The 21460-nt window shown below is 34.1% G+C and overlaps 1 protein-coding gene across 8 annotated transcripts in view; it reads left to right on the top strand.

The window, feature by feature from the left end:
- Eip78C (Ecdysone-induced protein 78C) overlaps nt 1-21460 on the top strand; it is a 182576-nt gene that overhangs the window by 141919 nt on the left and 19197 nt on the right. For all 8 annotated transcript variants that reach the window (XM_031980842.2, XM_031980841.2, XM_076371191.1 and 5 more), the window contains one exon: nt 1535-1659. In XM_031980842.2, the coding sequence (XP_031836702.1) occupies nt 1535-1659 (125 nt within the window). The remainder of the gene's footprint in view (nt 1-1534; nt 1660-21460) is intronic.

The raw sequence follows: 21460 nt of genomic DNA, 5'->3' as shown, positions 1-21460 counted from the left end.
CGTTTTCTCTTTCTCTTGATCATCCTTTCTCCTTTTTACGACTTTCTGGCTTGCCTATCCTCTTTACCTTCTATTTATATACGTTTCTTTGTCGTTTCCAGGTTCTCCAAGCTGTCCTCCTCCTTCTCTTGATCATCCTTTCTCCTGTTTAAGACTTTCTAACTTATCCTCTAAGAGATCTAGCCTTTTCTCTATTCAGATACATTTCCTCGCTGCCGTTTCTCTTCTTCCTTCTCTAGCCATCCAATCCTCCAGGTTCTCGAGACCGTTCTTCTCCTTCTCCTGATCCTCCTCCCTCCTCTTCCATAATCTCCGACGAGCCGATCCTCCTCCCCTCTATTTAGGTACGTTCCCTCGCCGCTTTTTCCTAATCAGCTTTTTCCTCTTCTTCCTCGTCCGTCCACGCGTGACCGTTTCCATCCGCGGTGCCGTTACCTACACGCACGCAATGCCAGGTTTTTTGGTTGTTAGAAGGAAGGAAGGCTTCGTTGAACCGTGATCTCATCTGCTCCATTTGGATCGCGGTGTGGAATCGCGTGGTGACGGGACGTAAAGGCGACTGTTTATGGAGAATCGTGGCTTCTCCGTCTTTCTCGTTCATTCTCCGTTTGGATTAGCGCGCCTTTTTCTTTTGGAGAACGCTTGGGACGGATGAGCATGATTAGTGATGGAGAGGCAAGGCAGAAATGATCGCTTGTCGATTTGTTCGTGGTTCTTTGGTTTGTTTGGCAGGATGATTGATCTTTTTGCAAGGAATTTAGTTTCCAAAATAAAACGCAAAATACTTTCTTCATTTTGAAGAAATAATCTTTTTGTAGTTCTTATCATTTCATCTCTTAACTCAAACTATAAACCAGCGGACTCCGATTTCCTTAATCACACATAGATAAGTAACGAAGGCCATAATCAAGTTAATTGAAAGTGCTGGAACTTCGAATCACTCATTATCACAGAACTTTCTCCCATCGAAACGTTTGCAACGTATAAAACCATATTACTATAGACATACTACTAAGTAATGGGAGGAATAAATCAGTGTTTAAAAAGTTCGGGTTGTCAGTGAAACTTTTAATTGAACACAGTCAAACTAAACGTTAATCAAAAATGTGCATTCCATTGCTTCCTATGGTATTTAATTACTCCAATTTAAAGCCTTCGCATTTAAATGTTCCATTATTTTGTAATTCGATATTAATTGGATTGTCATTACTTTTACCAAATACAAATGCAAGATGCAGAATGAAATATAAAATGCAATTAAATTCAATATTGCTTTTATTCCAATGTTAACGCATTAATGTTACCTATGAAAAGAAGTAAACATCAAGAAAATGTTATCTCGCAGAAATAATCGCGTTCTAACTGCGAACGGAAGCCGAAGACATGTGTTATTTTAAGACCTCATTGTTCGAAGTTCCTTTACGCACTTCTTGATTCAGCGAGGCTGAAGAAGGTGATTTTAGCGCAACAGCGTACCTTAGCTCTGCGAATGACGATCGCGTTGCATAACGCAGCTGTTTGTTTTGTTTTCCAGAACAACACTACGCGGCCGCAGATTCGAACAGTTCGACGCCCGCGAAGAGTTTCGTGGCCTGTAGAGTTTGCGGTGACAAAGCGAGCGGTTATCATTACGGCGTGACCAGCTGCGAGGGTTGCAAAGTGAGTATAAAATGTAATCGCTTACTTTCGTTTTACCAGAAACTTAAAAAAAGAATAGAGAAACGATTAAACGATCCTCAACGATAGTTTTATTAAAATATTTATCTTTTCACATGTTGTATATTTTCTTATGATATGAATGCTCGAATATCTGCAATTTATTGGGTATTAGTTAATGTGATTGTGTATATTACTTTATATATGAAGAAAATTTAAGGATTTTCTTCGTTCCAGCTATGAAACCAATTCTTACAGCGTTGTCTACAAATTTTATACAAGAACACCATGTAGATGCATACGTTTAGAAATCAGTAAGCAAAGGATCACATATAAATCAGAGATGAATTAGAAATTAATAATAAATATACGTGCACAACACGTAAAAATACTCCCTACATCATAATCCTCGAATGGTAGGCTTACACAATCGGAACTTTGATATCCCGGCAATTAATGAAATTAATTTCGAAACTGTCACTTTTTATTGGGCGAATTAAGTAGCTTTCAATATTCGAACTATGAAAAAAGTCTATCCAATACAATCGTCAGAATCCTCAATCTAAAAAGAGACGTCGGCAGTTTCATATTTATTAGCATTAATTTACGATCCTTATCTTTATGTAACTTGTTTAATATCGCAGTAACGTTGCAATCATGAAGTTGGAAAACTGATTATACAAACTTAGCCATGAAATCGTGAGTGGATACATGGTACGCCACGCGGCGCGAGAAAGAAAGACACTCGGACGGAACTTTCTACACTGAGAAACATAATTACATATCGTAAACTTCTCTCTATCTCGAACTGCTCCTCTAACAAGATCGACTTCAACGCATCGCTTCCACCCGAGAAAGTTGCGCAGTTGTTATAAAAACAATTTTTCTCTTCCATAGGACCTGTGCATCACCGGTCTCCTCTACTTTCGACTTATTCACGCATCTACCACTGTTTCTTCCAATGTTGAGCATTATTCGAATGAAACTTTATTTGAATGACGATAAATTATAGATAATTAATTATTATTCGGTTATTTATTATTCAAGTTGTTCGTTACTGTTATTAATTATTATATATTAATTATTCGTTATTCCTAAGTAACAGTTACATTGAATTTATTGCTGAAGAAAGGACTAACGAAAAAAATTCAGTTTGTTTGCTAATTGCAAATAACGAACAATCAACCCTTTGCGGACGAAATTTTTTAAACTTTTGAAAACTTGTCCACAAAAAGGCTGAGTTATGTATGAAAATTTTTAACGCTAGAAAAATAACCAGATATCGAACTTTTGATATTTGAACAATTAAATTCATTTGCAGCATTCGAGTTTTAATATCTAAACTTGAAGTCCTTATTGTAACGGCATTCGACTGCAAAGGGTTAATACATTCATTATTCGTGGATAATAAATTGAATTTATTCGTCACCCTTTGTTCGGTATTTCGAAGAACTTTTGCCCAACACTGGTTGCCTCAATAGAATGTCGTACATTCCAGTGAATTGATTTTCCCTTCTTCGTATTTCCGCTCGATCTTCTATATTTGCCTGACTTCCCTACTTGCAGATTCTATTCTACGTTACGCGATTCGTGTCGCAGGAAAATGATGGCTTTTGTCACGGGGCACTTTCATTCAGTTTTTCAATAATGATAGGGCAATATTCTATTGAAGGCGCATAACTGGAAAATTGGTGCATTCCTCGAATTCCTTTTCAGCCCGTAACAGCGTGATAAAGATTTATTGATTTTCGATTACGTTAACACAATATTGCAAAGTACTTAAGTAAAGAAAGATCGAGTTCAAATTGGATACTCCTTTAACTAAGGTGAAATTAATCAGTGATCGCGAAACGTCCATAAACTATCGACGTGATAAGTAAACTGAAAATGTTCATGCAAATTCACAATTTATATATTCATTTACATTGTTACTATCAAATAGAGATTCTGTTTTTCCACTGAATATTTCAGTGGGTTCGAACACAATAATTATATACGAATAATAAAGCTTCATTAAAGCTCAACAGTTCACTAATCATAGATGAAATATTTTCTAAAGACAAATTTTAAATGACTGTTTTTTAAAGCATTTTTAAATTTCATACAAAATTGAATTTTAATTATGTTTCATGGTTTAATTTATACTAATTATATTTAAGGAGAGCTTTCCGTAGCGAATAAATGAAAAATACGATATATTTATTAATACTTTCCATGTTAACAATACAATATTTGTTTAATTGTAAGCCTTGAGTTATACTCGGCTAATTCCATGTAATAATTTATCGTATTTAACACGCTACGTTAATTATCCTACAGTCTCTTTTATTACTTTGTAGCTCAGCCAGTTTAGAAAGTACGTTAAAATAAAAACTTCATCAAAATATAAACTCGCATAAATGTCAGCAATTTATTTTATTACACTCGAAGTACCGTCATTATATGTGGCGAAGCAAGTCGTAACTGTGTTAGCATGAAGACCTTACGATCTCTAAAATAAGATTGAAAAAGAAAAGGAACTGCCATGATACTTGCAAAAGGTTCAGACATTTTTTAAGACCAGTTATCAGCAAGGATATCAGAATCTAATACAAATCTAATCGTCTTGGACAAGTTTCATGAGGTCAATTTTTTTAAAAATAATTTTTACCGCTCTTATCTAGTCCCAGTTATGACCAGAACGGTAAAAATCAGTAGAACTACGTCTTAGGTTCAGTAAAATACGAATGTTCGTAGGCGTCGCATCCCGTCGACCATAAATTCGCCTCTTCGAGACGATTTATTGCCATCATCTGTATAGATAGTCGATCGATCTGCGACGCGTACTTTTCCTGATTCACAGTGATAGCGTGTAAGTGAATTAGTGACAATGATCGGCATATATTTTACTCTGCTCACTACAAGTTCTTCGTAGTCTATATTCATAATTTTCTAATGAAACTTTGATTAAATTTTTCACTATACTAAACAGAAATAATTTTCCTTGTTTAAAGTGATAATACAAAAGTGATTTAGTAACAGTTACCAACACATTTAACCCTTTGCACACTACAAATTCTTCTCTACATATTATTTATACTCTTCTAATGAAAAATTGATTGATATTTTTCACTGTACTAAATAGAAATAATGCACGAATCAAGAGGTGAAAATAGTTTATTTCAATGTTTCATGTTTAATTACATAATATCAAATCTGACATTGAATATCGAATTTCATAATTTTGCTATGCAGGATGCTCAAGGAAATACTCGGGCTTAGGGCATCGCCCTCTGCTCGTTGAGTGTGCGCGTGCATACATGAGACCGAGCGCTCAGCTGACTGGAGTTTAAACAGCACGCTAAACAAGTCGAGCATTCAGTTATCAATTATATATTTTTCGAAATCCGAGCTTCAGTCTGCAAAATCGCTCAAAGACTTTCCTATTTGCTTTCGTGCGAAGCGTGCACGTCTTTTGGATTATTGTCGGACAATTACGATTCATCAATAATTGCATTAACATTATTAATTGAAAATGTTAAAATTACTATACAATAATAATTGCATTGACGTTAGTAATTGCAAATATTACAATTACGATTCAATAATAGTTTCATTAACATTATTAATTATAAATATTACAATGACGATTCATCAGTAACTATATTGACATCAATACTAAAAATACGGACGTTTATTTCACATTTAGTGTAAAAGTTTAGTAGTTCACAGTATTACAAGGCATACTCGCATAATCGCACAAATCAAAATCAGCTCAAACAGTCACTAAACGATGTTTAAAAATTTCGATGTCCATCAAACTAACGGGTTCCGTAAATCTAGTGCCAATAACTGCAAATACTACAATTCCAAATACGAATAATTAATAATAACAAACAGTATCAATAACTAGTAAAATTAGCGTCCAATTAATTCAACAACGTTTCACGACAGCTTCTTTCTCTCGGCAGCTCAGAAATAGCAAATTGCACCATTATTATTCCGAGCCACTCAACTTTCCATCGGTTTTCTTCCATCGATAAAGCAAAATTCACTCGAGGCAAGGGGTGCTGCGATGTGCACGCGGCTTAATCCCGCTGCAAGATGCACATCCGCCGGTGCTCCACGGCTGAGATTGAAACACGGAAGCCCTAAGGCCAGAGTTAACGGTGAATTGGTACATTCTCGCGCTCCCACCGACACAACCGTGTATACTGTATACCTGGACTAGAGTCAGCGGGTGCGCTCTCTCGCGGCTGCATCAACACGCGAGAGCTCGCTTCTTTCCAATATGGTAAAATTAATTTCCCAGCCGGGAAATGTATGCGCGTCCCTTGTTCCCCGTGTCTCCCGCGTCCCGTTTGTTCCGCGGGTTCGCAAGTCGTGAAAGCAAACGATCTTGTTTTTGTTTACCAGAGAAATTGAGCCGGGGATCGGTAACCAGCGAAAGAATCCGGTGAATTACAGTAAACCCGCATATAACGCGAGTTCCCGCGACGCGAATTCCTATAACGCGCGGAAGATTTTGCGATCGCCGTTTTCATGTATGTAGGATTGCGACAACGTAGTGGCACTTTAACATTAACGAAAGATCATTAAGAAGTTACCTGCGTTTGAGTATACACGTCATGTTAAAGCTTGAAGCGATACTAATCCTTTCAGCGATGAACTAGTTATTTTTTCAGATACACAGGCAATTCTTCTTCGTTTTACTTTAGTATTTCGTTAGAATATATTATAGATACGTTTGCAATGCGTTCAACGAGTATGTACTTTATTACTTAATTTTATTGCGAGCATTATCACAAATTTCTGAAATTAAATTCTACAGTTAACAGGTTAAATACGGGTAGACTTTAGGAATTGTTTTGTTAATATTCAGTGGAAACTTTTGACATTTTCCGGGTGTATAGCTGTAACCTCCTACCTTATATTTATATTTTTTCTAAGCCAGAAGGTTACAAAATGGTGCAGTTATCTCGCTAGCTTCGGAACCCTTTTTCCTAAAGCAACCATTGTTGGACGACTCGATTGCAAACAACTGAAACCACCAAAGACAAATACTTTTGTGGGTTTATAAATAGAAATACATTATCTAAAATGTATCTTTGCTATAATCTTGCTATCGTAACTTGTAGAACGATATCGATTTGTTAACCCTTCGACATGCAAATAAAATAGAATTTTGTGAGTTTGAAAATGAGTTTGCACGATGAGAGATTTTTGAAACTAAATTCCACAGTCAACTGGTTAAGAAACGAAATGTTAATTACGTCTCGACAGATTGACACTATTTGTTAAATGTTTACGTCGACTTTGACTGATATAATTGTGTTATATTCCCTGATTACTTGTTTTTAAACCTCTAATTTCCAAGATACAACCGGATGGACATCAATTTTTGTAAGAGCTGTAAAATGAATCATACAATAAATGTCTGTAAACCTGATGTTAATATCGACGCTTCTGCTACTTATCTTAGGTTTTTGTTTGTGGACTATAGTTGTCCAATGCATTGTGAAATTGAATTTTAAGCATATAATAGGACTTCGTTGAAACTAAATTTATAGGATACTTTGATTTAACGTAGAACAATTTTATGAAGAGTAGTATTAATTAATATTATATTTATATTAATGTTGACTTTCATTAATATGATAGTACGAACTTGTTTATATTAACTTTCATTTATTTCTATTCATTTATTTATCTGCTTCTCTATAAAATCCATAACGATTATTATAAAAAATCAGGGATATATAAATATTAAAGAGGATCATAGAGCTGCCCGCACATGTACGTTTTCACGTTTCTGTTAAATAATTTATAAAATAACTTGGATAAATGATTACGAGATAAACAGTGACGATTGTTTTCTGATTTTCTTTGGTTATCCGTTTCTGCAACTAAAATCGAATTTTAATTACAATAGTTATTCCATGAATTTGCGGACACTTCGTGCATTAAAAATTCACGTCGGTGCTGCGTCCCTTTCAATATATGTTGTACCTTTCCCACAGTCTACCGCGTTGAAGAATGCATAGGCAAGCACTTCCGTCGTAGCATCGCAGTCAAAATGCAAGCTTTGCATAGTTGAAAGGCCCGGGGCGAACGCGCAGGTGAATTTTCGAAGCGGAATTCGAGCACGCGTATATTCCTGTTAAACATGCTCGACAAACAAATTGGGAAAAATGAACATTCAGCGCTGGGTTGGTGAACAAATTCATCATTCGACTTTGCCAGACACAACCAGTCCTTTATGCAGGCCGTTCTGGTTTCCTTTTCTTTTAACCCCTTGCCCTATCATTCCTTTACCAATTGAGTTCAACAAATATATTTTATTGTTCATAATTTATTAGAAAAAGAGGAAAATTCTACACTTATTCTATATCTACGTTTACTCAGAAGCATTACAATTAACAACAGAAAAATAATATTCAATTCGGATTTGAAAGAATTAAGTAAAATTTATGGTTGTTAAATCCTATTTAAAATCTCACTACCAGTTTTACACGACATTGTAGGGCAAGGGATTAACCTCTTAATGCACAAATTCTCTCGCTGTACAACATTATATACGAACTTCAAGTGAACCATTACTTATGCTTCCATTCAATTTTTCCTAACAAAAGCTTTTCGTTTATTTAGAAGAAAGAAATTATAATCTTAAATTTCAACAAATTAGTAAAGTTTAATACGGTCCTTTAAAACCTTTCGAGCCCGTGTATGTCGGAATTCACGACACTTTAACCGCTTCCCCTGTAATATCGAGTCAGACTTGCGATGAAAATTTTCGAAACCAAATTCAGCAAGTCTATTTTTTATTTATTTAAATGATATTCACATAAATGAAATGTTACTTGTCTATTATCAATCTTTAACTTTTAGAGTAAACGTGGATATAGAATAAGCATCAAATTTCTGTCTTTTTCTACTTAATCATTAACGATAAAGTGGTTTTATCAATAAATAATAATAGTTATGCAGTAAGTTATGACTTACAAGCAATTAAGTGTTTAAATGGTTAAAACCAGGAAATCTATTGCCCTTTATTATAAAGAATTCATTTAGCTGATTCATCAGTAGACTTCTGAAAAGTTCAAAAAATATTCTTCGCCATGTTCTCATGAAATATACACACCCAATATGTATTTTACATTTTCTGCATAAATAATTGCAAAATAAAGAAGATTTACAAACTTTTCCTTACGAAATACTTGCACGATTATATTTCATAACGTAATATTTTAATCGGATTCATTTATTTTTATTTCAATAATTTGCAACAACAATTTTCTCTTCAAATCTAATTTTGATTTACTTCAGATAACAATTTCACAGTGCAAAGTGAACTATGTATTAACCTGTTCGCAGAGAGGAGCTTGTTAACTCGTTACACGTGATTGATCGTATCTCCTAGCGATTGTTCATTCATCATGTATCCAGAACAATTTACAGTGTTGCATGCAGCAAGAAATACACAATAAAGTCGTTGGTAGCGCTAAAATAATCCATCAAACTAATTGATCACCAATTCTGCATGACAAATAGGATAATAAACTGTCCTAAATATCATATGAATTCTAATTTCAGGCACAAACGAATAAATCAATTTTCCTGTTAATTACGTCTTGTCCAACTATTTCCTTAAGAAATATATAAGTTTGAACAAATTATTTATGTATTTATGTGACGGGCGGATGCCTTTAATACAGAAAAGGAAGAGATATAAATTAATTGCAAGGAGTTTACAAATCAAGAATTCTATAATTTAATACGTAATAAGATAATAAATAAAGAATTAAATTTGAAATTTGAAATTTGAAATTTGAAATTTGAAATTGCACCCAGTAAGTAGTTTTTTTAATGATCTTTTAATGTTATTTAAATTTCCAGAAAATATATCAATTTGATGACAAAATCTATTGGCTTCTATAAAATTATGTGTTTTAAACGGTACAAATTAATGATCAGTAAAATGTCAGATCGCTTTGCTATAACAAAACATAAGGAAAAACGAGAAATCGATAACTTGTTGTAATAAATAAAATCTAATTCACATATATTATGCATTGATCGAATTTTATACCTTGTCCTTTTAACGTCTTTCTTTTCAAACGAGCATAAACGATAAATCGATAACTTGTTATAATAAACAAAATCAAATTCACACATTATATATTGATCAAATTTTATATTTCATACGTCTAGCGTGTCTTTCTTTCGAAACGAGCATTCTGTTCGAGCGAGTTAGCTGCGAAACAAGTGAAATTGAAGTATAAAACCAAGCGTTTGCGTAAGTACATTAGCGGCCCATTAAAAATCAGTGAGAGCCGCGTTTACTTTCGTCCGACGCGGCGGTAGAAGGAGAATACGAATTGCACGCGTCTGACCATACGAAGGCCGCCGCTACTGCGCCCGTATCGTCGATCTAGAAAAATTTGTTCTATCGGTCGAACGTAGGACGTAATCGGTTGCATGCAATGCGTTAATCTCTATAAACTCTCTCATTTAATACAGTGCATAAACATTGTGGTGTTCCAACAAACGAGAACCAGCTGTGCAATTAATATTGCCACTACGCATTATTACGATTAACTCCCTCCTCACTTTTCCCCGCGAGTTTAGCTCGACAAACATTGGCTTAACAGCTACATAGCTCTTTTTTTACTTAACATGCAATATATATATAGAACATTATAGTACTCGATTCATCCATACAGTAAACATATTATTAAAAAACTAGGAACATATAATTTAGTAACAATTTTATAGTATTCTGAAATTAAAAATTTCATTGATAAACACTTGTACTTTGCAAATCGAAACTAATTCCTAGAAAATAATGATTCACTATGACTTTTCTATACAACTACCAAATATAAACATTTCTAAATTAATCGTTTGAAAATTAATACATGCACAACAACAATACTATCGATATAACGTTAGATATAAATTATTCAATTAATATTCAACGGTAACGGTAAACGTTTATTATTGAATCAACGTTTGTCATTAGTATTAGATGTTAATAGTTGAACTAACATTTAAGGTTAACGTCATACATTCATTGCGAAATGTCAAGTAAACTGTCGTTAAATAATAATCGCCGATTAAATCGAAGCAAACGTGAAATTCTTAACCGGCGCGATCTCGCGATCGTTCCACGTTGACATCGCCGCAAACGGATCGCCGCGATTAATTAATTAATTCATTGATCGGGGCAAACGAGCGCTTTGAGTTTCACCGGCTTCACAGAATTTCTAATTCGCCGGTTTTCCGCGTCATGGTAGGTTGAGCGCATTTCCACCGGGGAACTGCGAACGCTGCCGCGGCGTCTCCGCCCGTCTGATTAAACGTAAGCCTTTCTACTAGCCGATACCGCCGCCGGCCGCTGTCCCTTTTAAGTCTGATTTATTACGCGACACTCCACTGTCCGGCCAGCCCGTCGAAATTCTCCTGCGGATTAATTGATATGCTTGGCCGCGATAATACGTAATCAACGCGTACCGCTCCGGTGAGCGTTTAACGCGCATAATCCGTGAATTACGGGCCTCGTCTGTCCAATCCTGTTTGTTTCATTCGTTTCACACCGCTCTCCAGGTTTGCCGTGTATTCCTCGCCACGAGGGAATTTTATGAATGTATAAGCGGGTCGGTATCAATTTTACGTGTAGAATATTCCGAGTGATACACATATTAGAATCGTGAATTATTTCAATGTATTGTTGCTTCGGAGAAATGCCTAAGTGTAATCAATTGCAATTTTGTTTTTAAATAAAAATTATAATGTTTGAATTTTAATCGGTTATAAAATATGTGGATATTGGAGGTTTAACAGTAACAGTACCGGACGGGTCAAAATGACCTATTCCTGATGTCTTTTTTTTTGTAATTACTAAAACGATGACAGAGGTTTCTCTGGGAAATTATTAAAGCAATTATTGATTTAGCAATACGTAAACTGAATTGTAAGTCAATTGAAGTCTCGATAAATGCACTCTTAGAGTTTCTATAGAGAAATTTGAAAAAGTCTATTTAACTGCTCGGTAGTTTTAGTGTTAATATTGTTATATGAATCGATAAAAACAGATGTTTTTTTAAGAGAATAAATTTCACTGTTATTGATTCAACAAAATTATTCATTCAATTCCTGCACTTTAATTTCTTTAAGGAAGCACAAAGGGATGCCTGTTCTTTACCACATAGGTATGTTCAGCAAACTTTTAAAGATAATTATTTCAGAAACAAAGTATCACATGAGAAAACATTGTTCTATATTTTCATTTAATTTTTCATATATGTGTAGTATTACTTATACCTCCTCTATTAACATTATATACCATTCATCATACAATCAATCTCAAATAAAACTGTACAAAAAGCTGACGCAACACAAGTTTTTCGGATAGTATCAATCTGATGCGTATTGAATTTTATACATATTATTTTGTGAATGTTCATATCGATTCTGATTGACGTAATCACACGGATATGAATGCCAATAATATATTGTTAAAGTCCTAATCCTTTAAAATTGAAATAAACGAACATCGATTTCTTTAGGAACAGTACAATAAACTGTACAATGAATGTTTGTAAGCCTATTCTTAAATTCTTCTTAACGCTTTGCAGACGAATGCCCACATATTGCCGACGTAAAACTTTCATACTTGGAATACTAACTTGCAAACAAATGACTTAACTACTCAAACACCAAGAAATCAGCACATAGTTTCCTTATTTTCGATTATCTAATCCTTTAAATGCCATTGGAAATTTTTATACACATTCGAGAAATGCCAGACAATTTTGAATAAACATGATTATGAACAAAAACTTATATTTCGCTCAATTTTGATCTAAAGTTCATCAAATGTCTACACAATACTAAAAACATGTTAGACTTCCTTTATTACTAATAAAATCAAAATGAGACTTCTCGCAAGTGCATGAAGCAGCGATATATTGCTCCTTGGTACTTTAAAGGGTTAAGCATTCGATGTGTAATTCGGCAGAATAAGCAGTAGGTTTTGTATACTTTAACTAATTAACTGCGTTCAACGAGTGTACGCGTCACCTTAAAATCGAAATAATACTAATCCCTTCAAGGATCAATTATTTATTTTTTCAGATAAATGTGTAATTCTTCTTCGTTTTGCTTTAGTTTTTTGTTAGAATATATTATAGATACATTTACCTTGCGTTTGATGAGTATATACATTATTTTTTCAATTAAATTCCAAAGTTAACTGGTTAAAGAATCTTCGTCCGTAAAGGGTTAAGTGTTCAGTAGCCAATTCCGCTTAGAACAGGTATAAACGTGATTCCACGCGCGTTTTATCGAACGAACGGAAGTGCTTATTATTTGCCAGCGATGTGGCGACGACGTCCGAGGTGCAAACTGATACATCGTCGCGTGTATCGATTTTAGCAACGAGCCGAGGTCGCGCCGCGGTATAGAATGCTGGTATTATTGACTGTTGGGGTACCACTGGCCGGCTTGCAGCCCCTGTTCCAGGATATCGGCCGGCGGATACGCGTCGTCCTCCCTGCGTTGTCACGTATGGCTTTCATTAATTAATACCCGTCAGTAATAGACCAATAAACCGATACGCTCGCTCGCCAATGAGGAAACTGGAATATACGGTATCCGTCGTATAGTGACGATACTTCTGTGGTACTTTTCGCGTTTCTCGGTTTCTTCATTGATACTTATAATAACTCTATTTAACCCTTTGCACCCGAGAGGTGACTCTCAGTGATTTCTTTGTAGATCCTATTATTTTAAATCTTTTTAATCTTTTGCGCCTGGGAGGTGACTCTCAGTGATTTCTTCATAAATCCTTACAATAATTCTATTTAAGCCTTCGCACCTGATAGGCGACTCTCAGTCACCACTTGATTTGATATAGAAAGACTGTAATATTTAGTATTCGATACAATATTTTGTATAATATAATTAGGCATGAGATATTTAAATAGAGTGGTTCCATCTATTGATTTGTGTGTTGTTGCTATTTAATCGGGGCAATGATTTAATCAGTACTTCAGTAGAGATTAATATATGTAAGTAGAGGAGAAACTTCCGAGTACAAACAGTTAACCCTCTATTGTATGAATTCTTATGAGGGGTTGAAAAAAATATTCTATTTAAATGTTGGCGTAGTAATAAAATGAGTAAGAATATATTTATAAACAATATTATTTATTGCAGTTTATGACTGTTTTTATATGGAAACTTCATATTATATATATGCGTTAAATTAACTAAATTAAGTTCCCGATCGGGACTGCAATAGAGGGTTAATAATAACAGTCATCTTATAAATAACGTTGTTTCTTTTAACTGTTAACCAGATAACGTTAACTATTAACATAAAAAATGATTACTTCCATTCTTTTTTTAATCGTCACATATATTGATGTTCGTTGTGTATGACCTTTTCCTATTTTTCGATTAACTTTTTGATGCTATTTCCGTAATAGCATTAGCAAAATCTATTATAAAGTAGAGTGAGAAACGATATTACTTATGGGATGATGTAATGTGTAGGATTTTGATTGACAGTTTATTGATATCTGTATGATTATTTGATATCTCTAGGCAGATTTGTGGAAACAAACAATAAGGAGCAAATTTAAGAAAATTGATAGACTGAAAAATTAAAGCAAGTATGTAATACGTTTAAGTTGAAGTAAATATAAAATTAGGATGAGATGAGAAAGACAGAATATTCATATTTGTAAAGAAGTTGTAAGGAATTTATTCAGTTTCAACATTTTAACATGAAACTTAATCTTTTCCTTATACTTTTGTTTTTATCAAGTTTTAAACATAAATACATAAAAACCTGAATCTATTAAACGAATATTAAAGGTTACTCGTAGAGTCGCGATAAGTACCTACTCTGACTATTGTGTTACAATCATTGTTACGCAATAAACAGCAGGGTGCCTACTTTCGAATATTAGCGACAAAATTTTATGACTGTCACAAAAACTAATGCTGAGCTGTTATGCAAAATCATGCTTACGTAATGCAGGCTACTAACGTGTTAATTATAACTTACTTTCCAATAAATACGTGCACACAGAGAAAACATTCAACTCTAAATTACATCGATATGATATATCCACTGTGATTATCTCTTAAAGTTACTGCTATTTTAAAAATACATACGACTAAACATTTGATTAGAGAAACAAATAGGACTGTCGTTGAAGAAGTTTTTTCTTATTGGCAATTGATATTCACAATATTCTCACCATTAACATTTTCACATTTTTTAAATGCAACCTTTTCTTCTTGAGAAATTTCTTAAACATGTAACAAAGAAAAGTTATTAATCTTTTGAGTATCATCTTATGATTCGTGATTTCAAACAAGCATTTATACCAAATAATTTTTCTTTCTGTATATAAAATATGAAATTATTGATATATTTTCATTTTTCATAATCTTCGTCGTGGAAACAGGTTCGTGAAAGTCAAACTTTCTTTTTGAACTGTAAAACTCTGATTCTATGAGACAACACTAAACATAATGGTTTCACTCCTCCATAACATATGCATAAGGCATAACATGTCTGGTTCTAGATTCATAGTATATTATATATGTGACAGCAACTAACAGAATTATATATGAATTCCGTATAGAGAACAATAGTAATATATATAGCTTATACTGATGACAACGGACTCAACGGACTTAATAAGTAATAATACATACCTCGGACTTATATGTAGAACACTGAAACTATTATGAAAGATAAAATACTGAGTCTTGCGAAACTAATTAATAAAAATCTTAATACATTTGGACATATGTAATTTAGGCGATAGAAAACTCTTTGAATCCGCAGTAAACTCAACAATTTCGATAAAATCTGTTAGAGATTCTAGACATTATAGCCAACCAATCTGACTGAGAGTATAGAACATACCCTAATTACTGGACCAGACTGAGATCATAGTGGTTTCGTTAAATCCGATAAAGGCCACGCGATATTCATCAAAATAGATGAAGGCCACTACAACCCTATACAACTTCGAGCAGATCTGAGTAAAATTTAGAAAATGAAAATTTCATTCGTTATGTAAAATATTAAATCTTATATAGTTCAGACGAAATAATAACTTAAATAAGAAAAATCTTGAATTTCAAATATAAGTTTGGCATATCTGGCAATAAAAATAAACTAATAGAAATAATATTATAATGCAGGAAACTAGAACATTTAATAAGATACTTACTTTTAGTTTAAGAATGGGTATTCGATGTTTCTATTGATGGGATCTGAATTCAATCAGCTAAAAAGAACAATCCCGTTATTCTAATTTCCAAAATATCCCGTTATTCTAATTTCCAAAATATATGATCCTTAATATCATTAGTACCCTCATATCTTCGAGATCCTCAAGAACAAAATCTATGGATTCCTTGGGACCCTGGAATCCTTTGATACTCCTGAGATCCTCTCGTTTTGGAAAGGCGCCAAAAATAGGAATAAGAATCATAGGAATTTTAAAATTTTTATAAGCGTCGTGGATTCTGATATAATCTATGTTTAATCTGATAAATTCACTGCAATCTTTATCTCGTCTGTTAATTTTTGTCTACTGTTAATTTCTTAATTATATTATTATTACACAAATTGTAGATTTTTTATAGATTGGTTTATAGAAATTAGAATGATATAAAAATATTATTTGTGCTTCAAAGATTTAATTAGACACAAAATAGAATAACAAGTTTTTTAAGCCATAGAAAGTTGTATGAGGTTTTACATTATTGTTCTTACAAAAATCAATGTTGATCAATCTGAATTTTTCCGAATACAAAATTCTAAACGAAGGATTCTATTTTTCTCTCGATTTATTTTTAAATAACCTCTTTCACATTTGTGCCATCCATCCTGACACACCCACCATATACTATCAAACCTGATAACTCCACTATAGATTCTATCAGATCTAACGAATGCTATATCACCTCTATCGTGTTCGATGCGTTTGCAGCGATCCTTTTCAGGTTTAATGAGTTTACTACGGAATCCATTGCAATGATTGAGTTCAATAATACCTATAATCACTAAACTGCCAATCTTCGCACAAATTCAAGTTTTTAAGAACAGCAAAAGTAAATTGAAAATCATGAAGTGAACAATTCAGTGAAAGGGTCAAAAAACAAAATACAAATTTCACCTTATCACACTGTTAAAAATGCCACACAATTTTAACCTTGCTACGCTCCTTAACTGACTCATATGTTCACAATACCATTAAAAGCCATAGAAACACGTGGATCATTAACAAGCCCTTTTATGATATAATCATACATGATATGATATGAAATGTTTCTAAAAAATATAAGAAAACAGGATCAAAAGAACTCGCACAACCCAGGAAGGTTAATCAGCAATTCAAAGTAAAGCAACCCGCTGTAGCAGTCACGTGACGCAGTCCAACACGAACTGAACCGATAAGGAAAATTCGATGATCCGTATCTCTCGGATACCCATCATACCTTATCAATTGAAATGTCAAAGGAATGCGTGGCCAATGAGGAGCTAGCTTGGTATTTCTATCCGCGACTGTTGGAAGAAGGAATTCTGCAACGATTTTCCGTCTAATTAATCCGAAACCAGGTCACCGGGAAGAGAAACTCCGCTCCGCCCCGAATCCTCGCCCTACCGTGTTCTGTTTTCCTTTTTTCCCCCTGCTTTTCTTCCCGTCTTTTAGCGACTCCGCAAAGCATACAAGCGGACGACCGTTCCTCTGGATCGTTCGAATCGATCTCGATAATCAACGGATCACCCCGTTAAAACGCTTGGTTTTCGTTTCACCCTCGGTCCCGTCGCCCCGTCTGTCCGCCACTTTCATCCGCGACCTATTTACCCCCGTTTACGCTCTCAGCCGAGCCCAAGCTCGCTGATCGTTCCAGAATTCACGCTGCGATTCAAGATCACGACACACGGCGAATGGATTTCCAGAATTTACCAGAATTTTCCAAAATCTTTGAACTAATCAGCCGAAAGATTCCCTTTATCTCGCAAAGTGATCGATGAACTTTGTCTATTTTTTCAGTGTGTATACCTGTGATCTTCTGTACTTACGATTTTCCTAAGCCAAAATGTTACGAAATGGCGCAGTTATACGCTAGCTTCGGAATTCTTTTTTGTGAAACATCCGTTGTTAGCGGACTCAATTGCAAACCGAGATAAGTAGAAACAAACATTTTTGTGGATTTGTAAATAGAAATATATTATCTAAAATGCAGCGTGCGGATTTTTCGAAAGTTTAATTGTTACAGAGATGGTAGGCATTTGAAGTGCAAAAACCTGTTTTTACCCCCAAAGAATTAGCTTCAAATATAAAAAATTAAATAATTGAGACATTAAAAAAATTGTATGTTAAAAATATCGAATGTTTTGTAAATTGCACTGTTGTGTTGAATACGTTAATGGGTAATCTGTGGTTTTGTGTTAAAGTAACATTCATTTTTGGAGGAAGTATAATCTTATGAAAGCTTTCGTGTTTGGAGCAGTCCTGCTGCATTGAACGCCATTTTGACGGAAGAAAATATGGAGAAAGTGTGTCGAATTGGAACTATATTATCATTCAAGGCAAGAAACGTATTACTACTTAGTATTAGAGTACCAGAGTTTTATGCATTCTTTAGGAACACAAACCGGGAACGTTACACACTTTCTACATTGCTTTCTTGCCATGTGAATGGATATCGTGTATCTTGCTAGTCGAAAAAATACAAGTCGCTGATGAAAGGGCATTAAAACGTTCTTAGCAGTGGTTACATTATCCTCCATTAGTTTACAATTACGTTTTGTTCCCAGGCTTTCTCAGTCAAGATAATTTTTAATCAGAATCTATAAATCGTGAGTAGTAAATGTGTGTTGCTTTATTAATAATTAATTTAATTAATATTTATGAATTAGATTAAACTTACGTGCATACAGAATTAACCCAAATAATCAGAAATACATCAGACGAGAGTCTTTCACTTTCAAAGATGTATAAGGTATTCTACTTTCAAAATTATATGCTCGGTTTAAAACTGAAATGCACTATTTCATATTTACTATTTAGTAAATAGTAAATTAATTTATTTATTGTTTAAGAAATAGTAATTATTTATTAACAAATAGTAATTATTTATTAAGTAACATTTTATTCAATTTATTAAATTCTTATGGGCGTAATGGACAAATAATAGAGTTAAATGACGATCTACTGAGCCTGTCTAAACAATTAAGAAACTGAGATTCAAAAAGAATGACAGTTATTACGGACGTAATGGTAACAATATTGAGTGTCACTCAAACAGTAATTTTCAGTATTTAACAATGTTTCAAATTTATCAGCTCAATGCACGAATTCATATTAGTTTCATGATTACCGTTCGCTTTTTCTCAAGTGCTCCGCTAAAAATGGATTCGGCGGCATAAATTTAGTACCTTCAGCCGCGAACAAATTTCCTAGAACAAAGCGGGACACTTTCAAACGTATCGGTTTTATCGAAGGAAACAACTTCGCACAGCACGCGCGCCTCGTTTAAAATAACAGACGTCACAAGATTGGGACATCAGGATGCAGAATTGATCGTGTCATCAATTAATAATGTCAGACGTGGAAAAAATAAGGTTGCTTGTTCTCGGAAATCACTCGAAATAGAATTCACGTAAAAGAATACAAAGTTCATGGAAATCATGAAGATCATAAAAACATATTATCATTTTTTAATAAACTGTATACAAATGAGGAAATAAATACGTTAAATTCAATGTTATATTTAAGTTCTCTAATTAATTTCGTTGACAACAACTTCTCTCATTCGAGTGATTAATATTCTGCCATGTTGTTCTGATAAGCTTTATACAAAATATCGTAATATGTTTGTCTTTCATTCGTTTATTAAATTTAATTTTCTGTGACTAAAGTGGTCTTGTATATCGTAGAATATCAAAAGATGATGGCTCAACAGTTGGCGTTACTTTATAATTAAAATGAAAATTAATTTATATTCGAATTTTCAGTATATGAGAAAAAAGTGTAAAGCTTCAATATCCTAAATAATCTCCTTTTTCTCTTAAAACTATGTCAAGTATTCATACATTTCATGGTTCTCGTAAAACCTCTCGTGAAAGCCGCTATTAAAGGGTTTAATTTCGAAATTAAATTGCTTCTGCATGAGATTCAGTGTGCAATCCATATTCGGTGAAATAAATCAAACAGCTGCGATATTAAATGAACAAATAAAATGGAAATATTAAATAAAAATTGTTTGTGGAAGGCTCCCTTTCCCGTAAAAACCGACTGCGAACATTTATCTCGTACACGTGAATTCCACTTACCATAACTACATAGTAACGATAAATTACTATCAAACGTATCAACGAAGTCCTACTCAATAACAAATGAATTTTAAATTTAAATATAACTTCCAGCAAACTGAAACAACCCAGAAATTACTTTTTTCCACGCTTTACCTCAACATTCGCGTTATTTTACCTAAAAACAATGAAAATACATGAAATTACCAAATGATATAATCAAACAATGAATTACACTAAAGTCAAGTTACTCTGAAGTGACTACCAATACCGAAATACACAAAAGAATTCTTAATCGAATTTGTTTTATTTAATTACCGAAATACACGCGAAATCGAAATGACAATTCCAATAAAATAATTTTCGATAGAAATCCCACGATGCATACATTTTTATTTCCTATTACGCAGGCTGTCCCGTAAGCTTCCGTTTGATAAAAATTTATTACGAGACTAGCCGGATCGATTCGTTGCAACGGCTCGGCTCGAGGTTTTATTAATTATCGAGCATTCATCTCCGCGGCTGGCCCCTTTTGTGTTCCGCGCAGTGGCGACGAGTCGCGAGGCTGGACGAAAGTTTTCGCTCGTTTCTACGCTGTTGGCGCATTAATCATAATACGTCACTTATTAAACGAGCAGTCGCGTTGGACGGTGGCAACGAGGTCAACCCCAAGCTGAGTCTGAACCCAACGTTCCCGCGAACAACCCTCGCTAGTTAATTTCGAAGTAACGTACGAGCTGCGTGTACGTATTCGTACATTTACTCTCCCTGTTACAATTAACACACTCGCTACCGGCGTCGCGTACATATTTGTGACGATTAGCATTTTGTATTCTACGTTAACCTGTTAACTACGGAAGTTAGTCTGAGAAATCTCTTGTTTTGTGCGCAACGAAATCAAAAAAAGAAGTGTATATTCGTCAAACGCAGAACGAATGCACATAGGGTATATTTTAGCCCTTTACTGGTAGTAAATCGTGGCACGTTGAAATCGTCAAATCATGAATCATATGGTAGGGTCTAAAACTATTATGTTTATAAACTAAAATACCCAGTATAAAGATTAAAAGACAATCAATGGATGTATGTCTTACGAACAAGCAATATTGTTTTGTTTCCATTACACTGTGCTTGCGTATGGGAAAAATCATGCAATATTGGAACTAGAATATTGCTCGTCAATTAATGTAAATTAAATGTTTATGAGAACGGATTTAGGTAAACTCTGCACTAGCCAGGTAAAGGTTAACTCGACGTAATATCCCAGTCTGATTTGAATACTCAGAAACTGTTTGAATAATAACGCGATAGGAATCAATATCGACGCGTGAATTGGCTGAAGCACTTGAGAACTATACTTGAAGAGAGATACTACCGTTCCAAGATAAGGGCGTTGATTAATCAAAGCAAATGTTTAAGAAGTGTTGAGTGTTTGGAAAATAAAAGAAGGCCTTGAATACTTTGAAAAGG

This window comes from Nomia melanderi, chromosome 10, assembly GCF_051020985.1.
Source record: "Nomia melanderi isolate GNS246 chromosome 10, iyNomMela1, whole genome shotgun sequence".
NCBI classification, from domain to species: domain Eukaryota; kingdom Metazoa; phylum Arthropoda; class Insecta; order Hymenoptera; family Halictidae; genus Nomia; species Nomia melanderi.
Note: the sequence above shows the minus strand (reverse complement) of the source record. Positions and strands in the feature narration are given on the sequence as shown.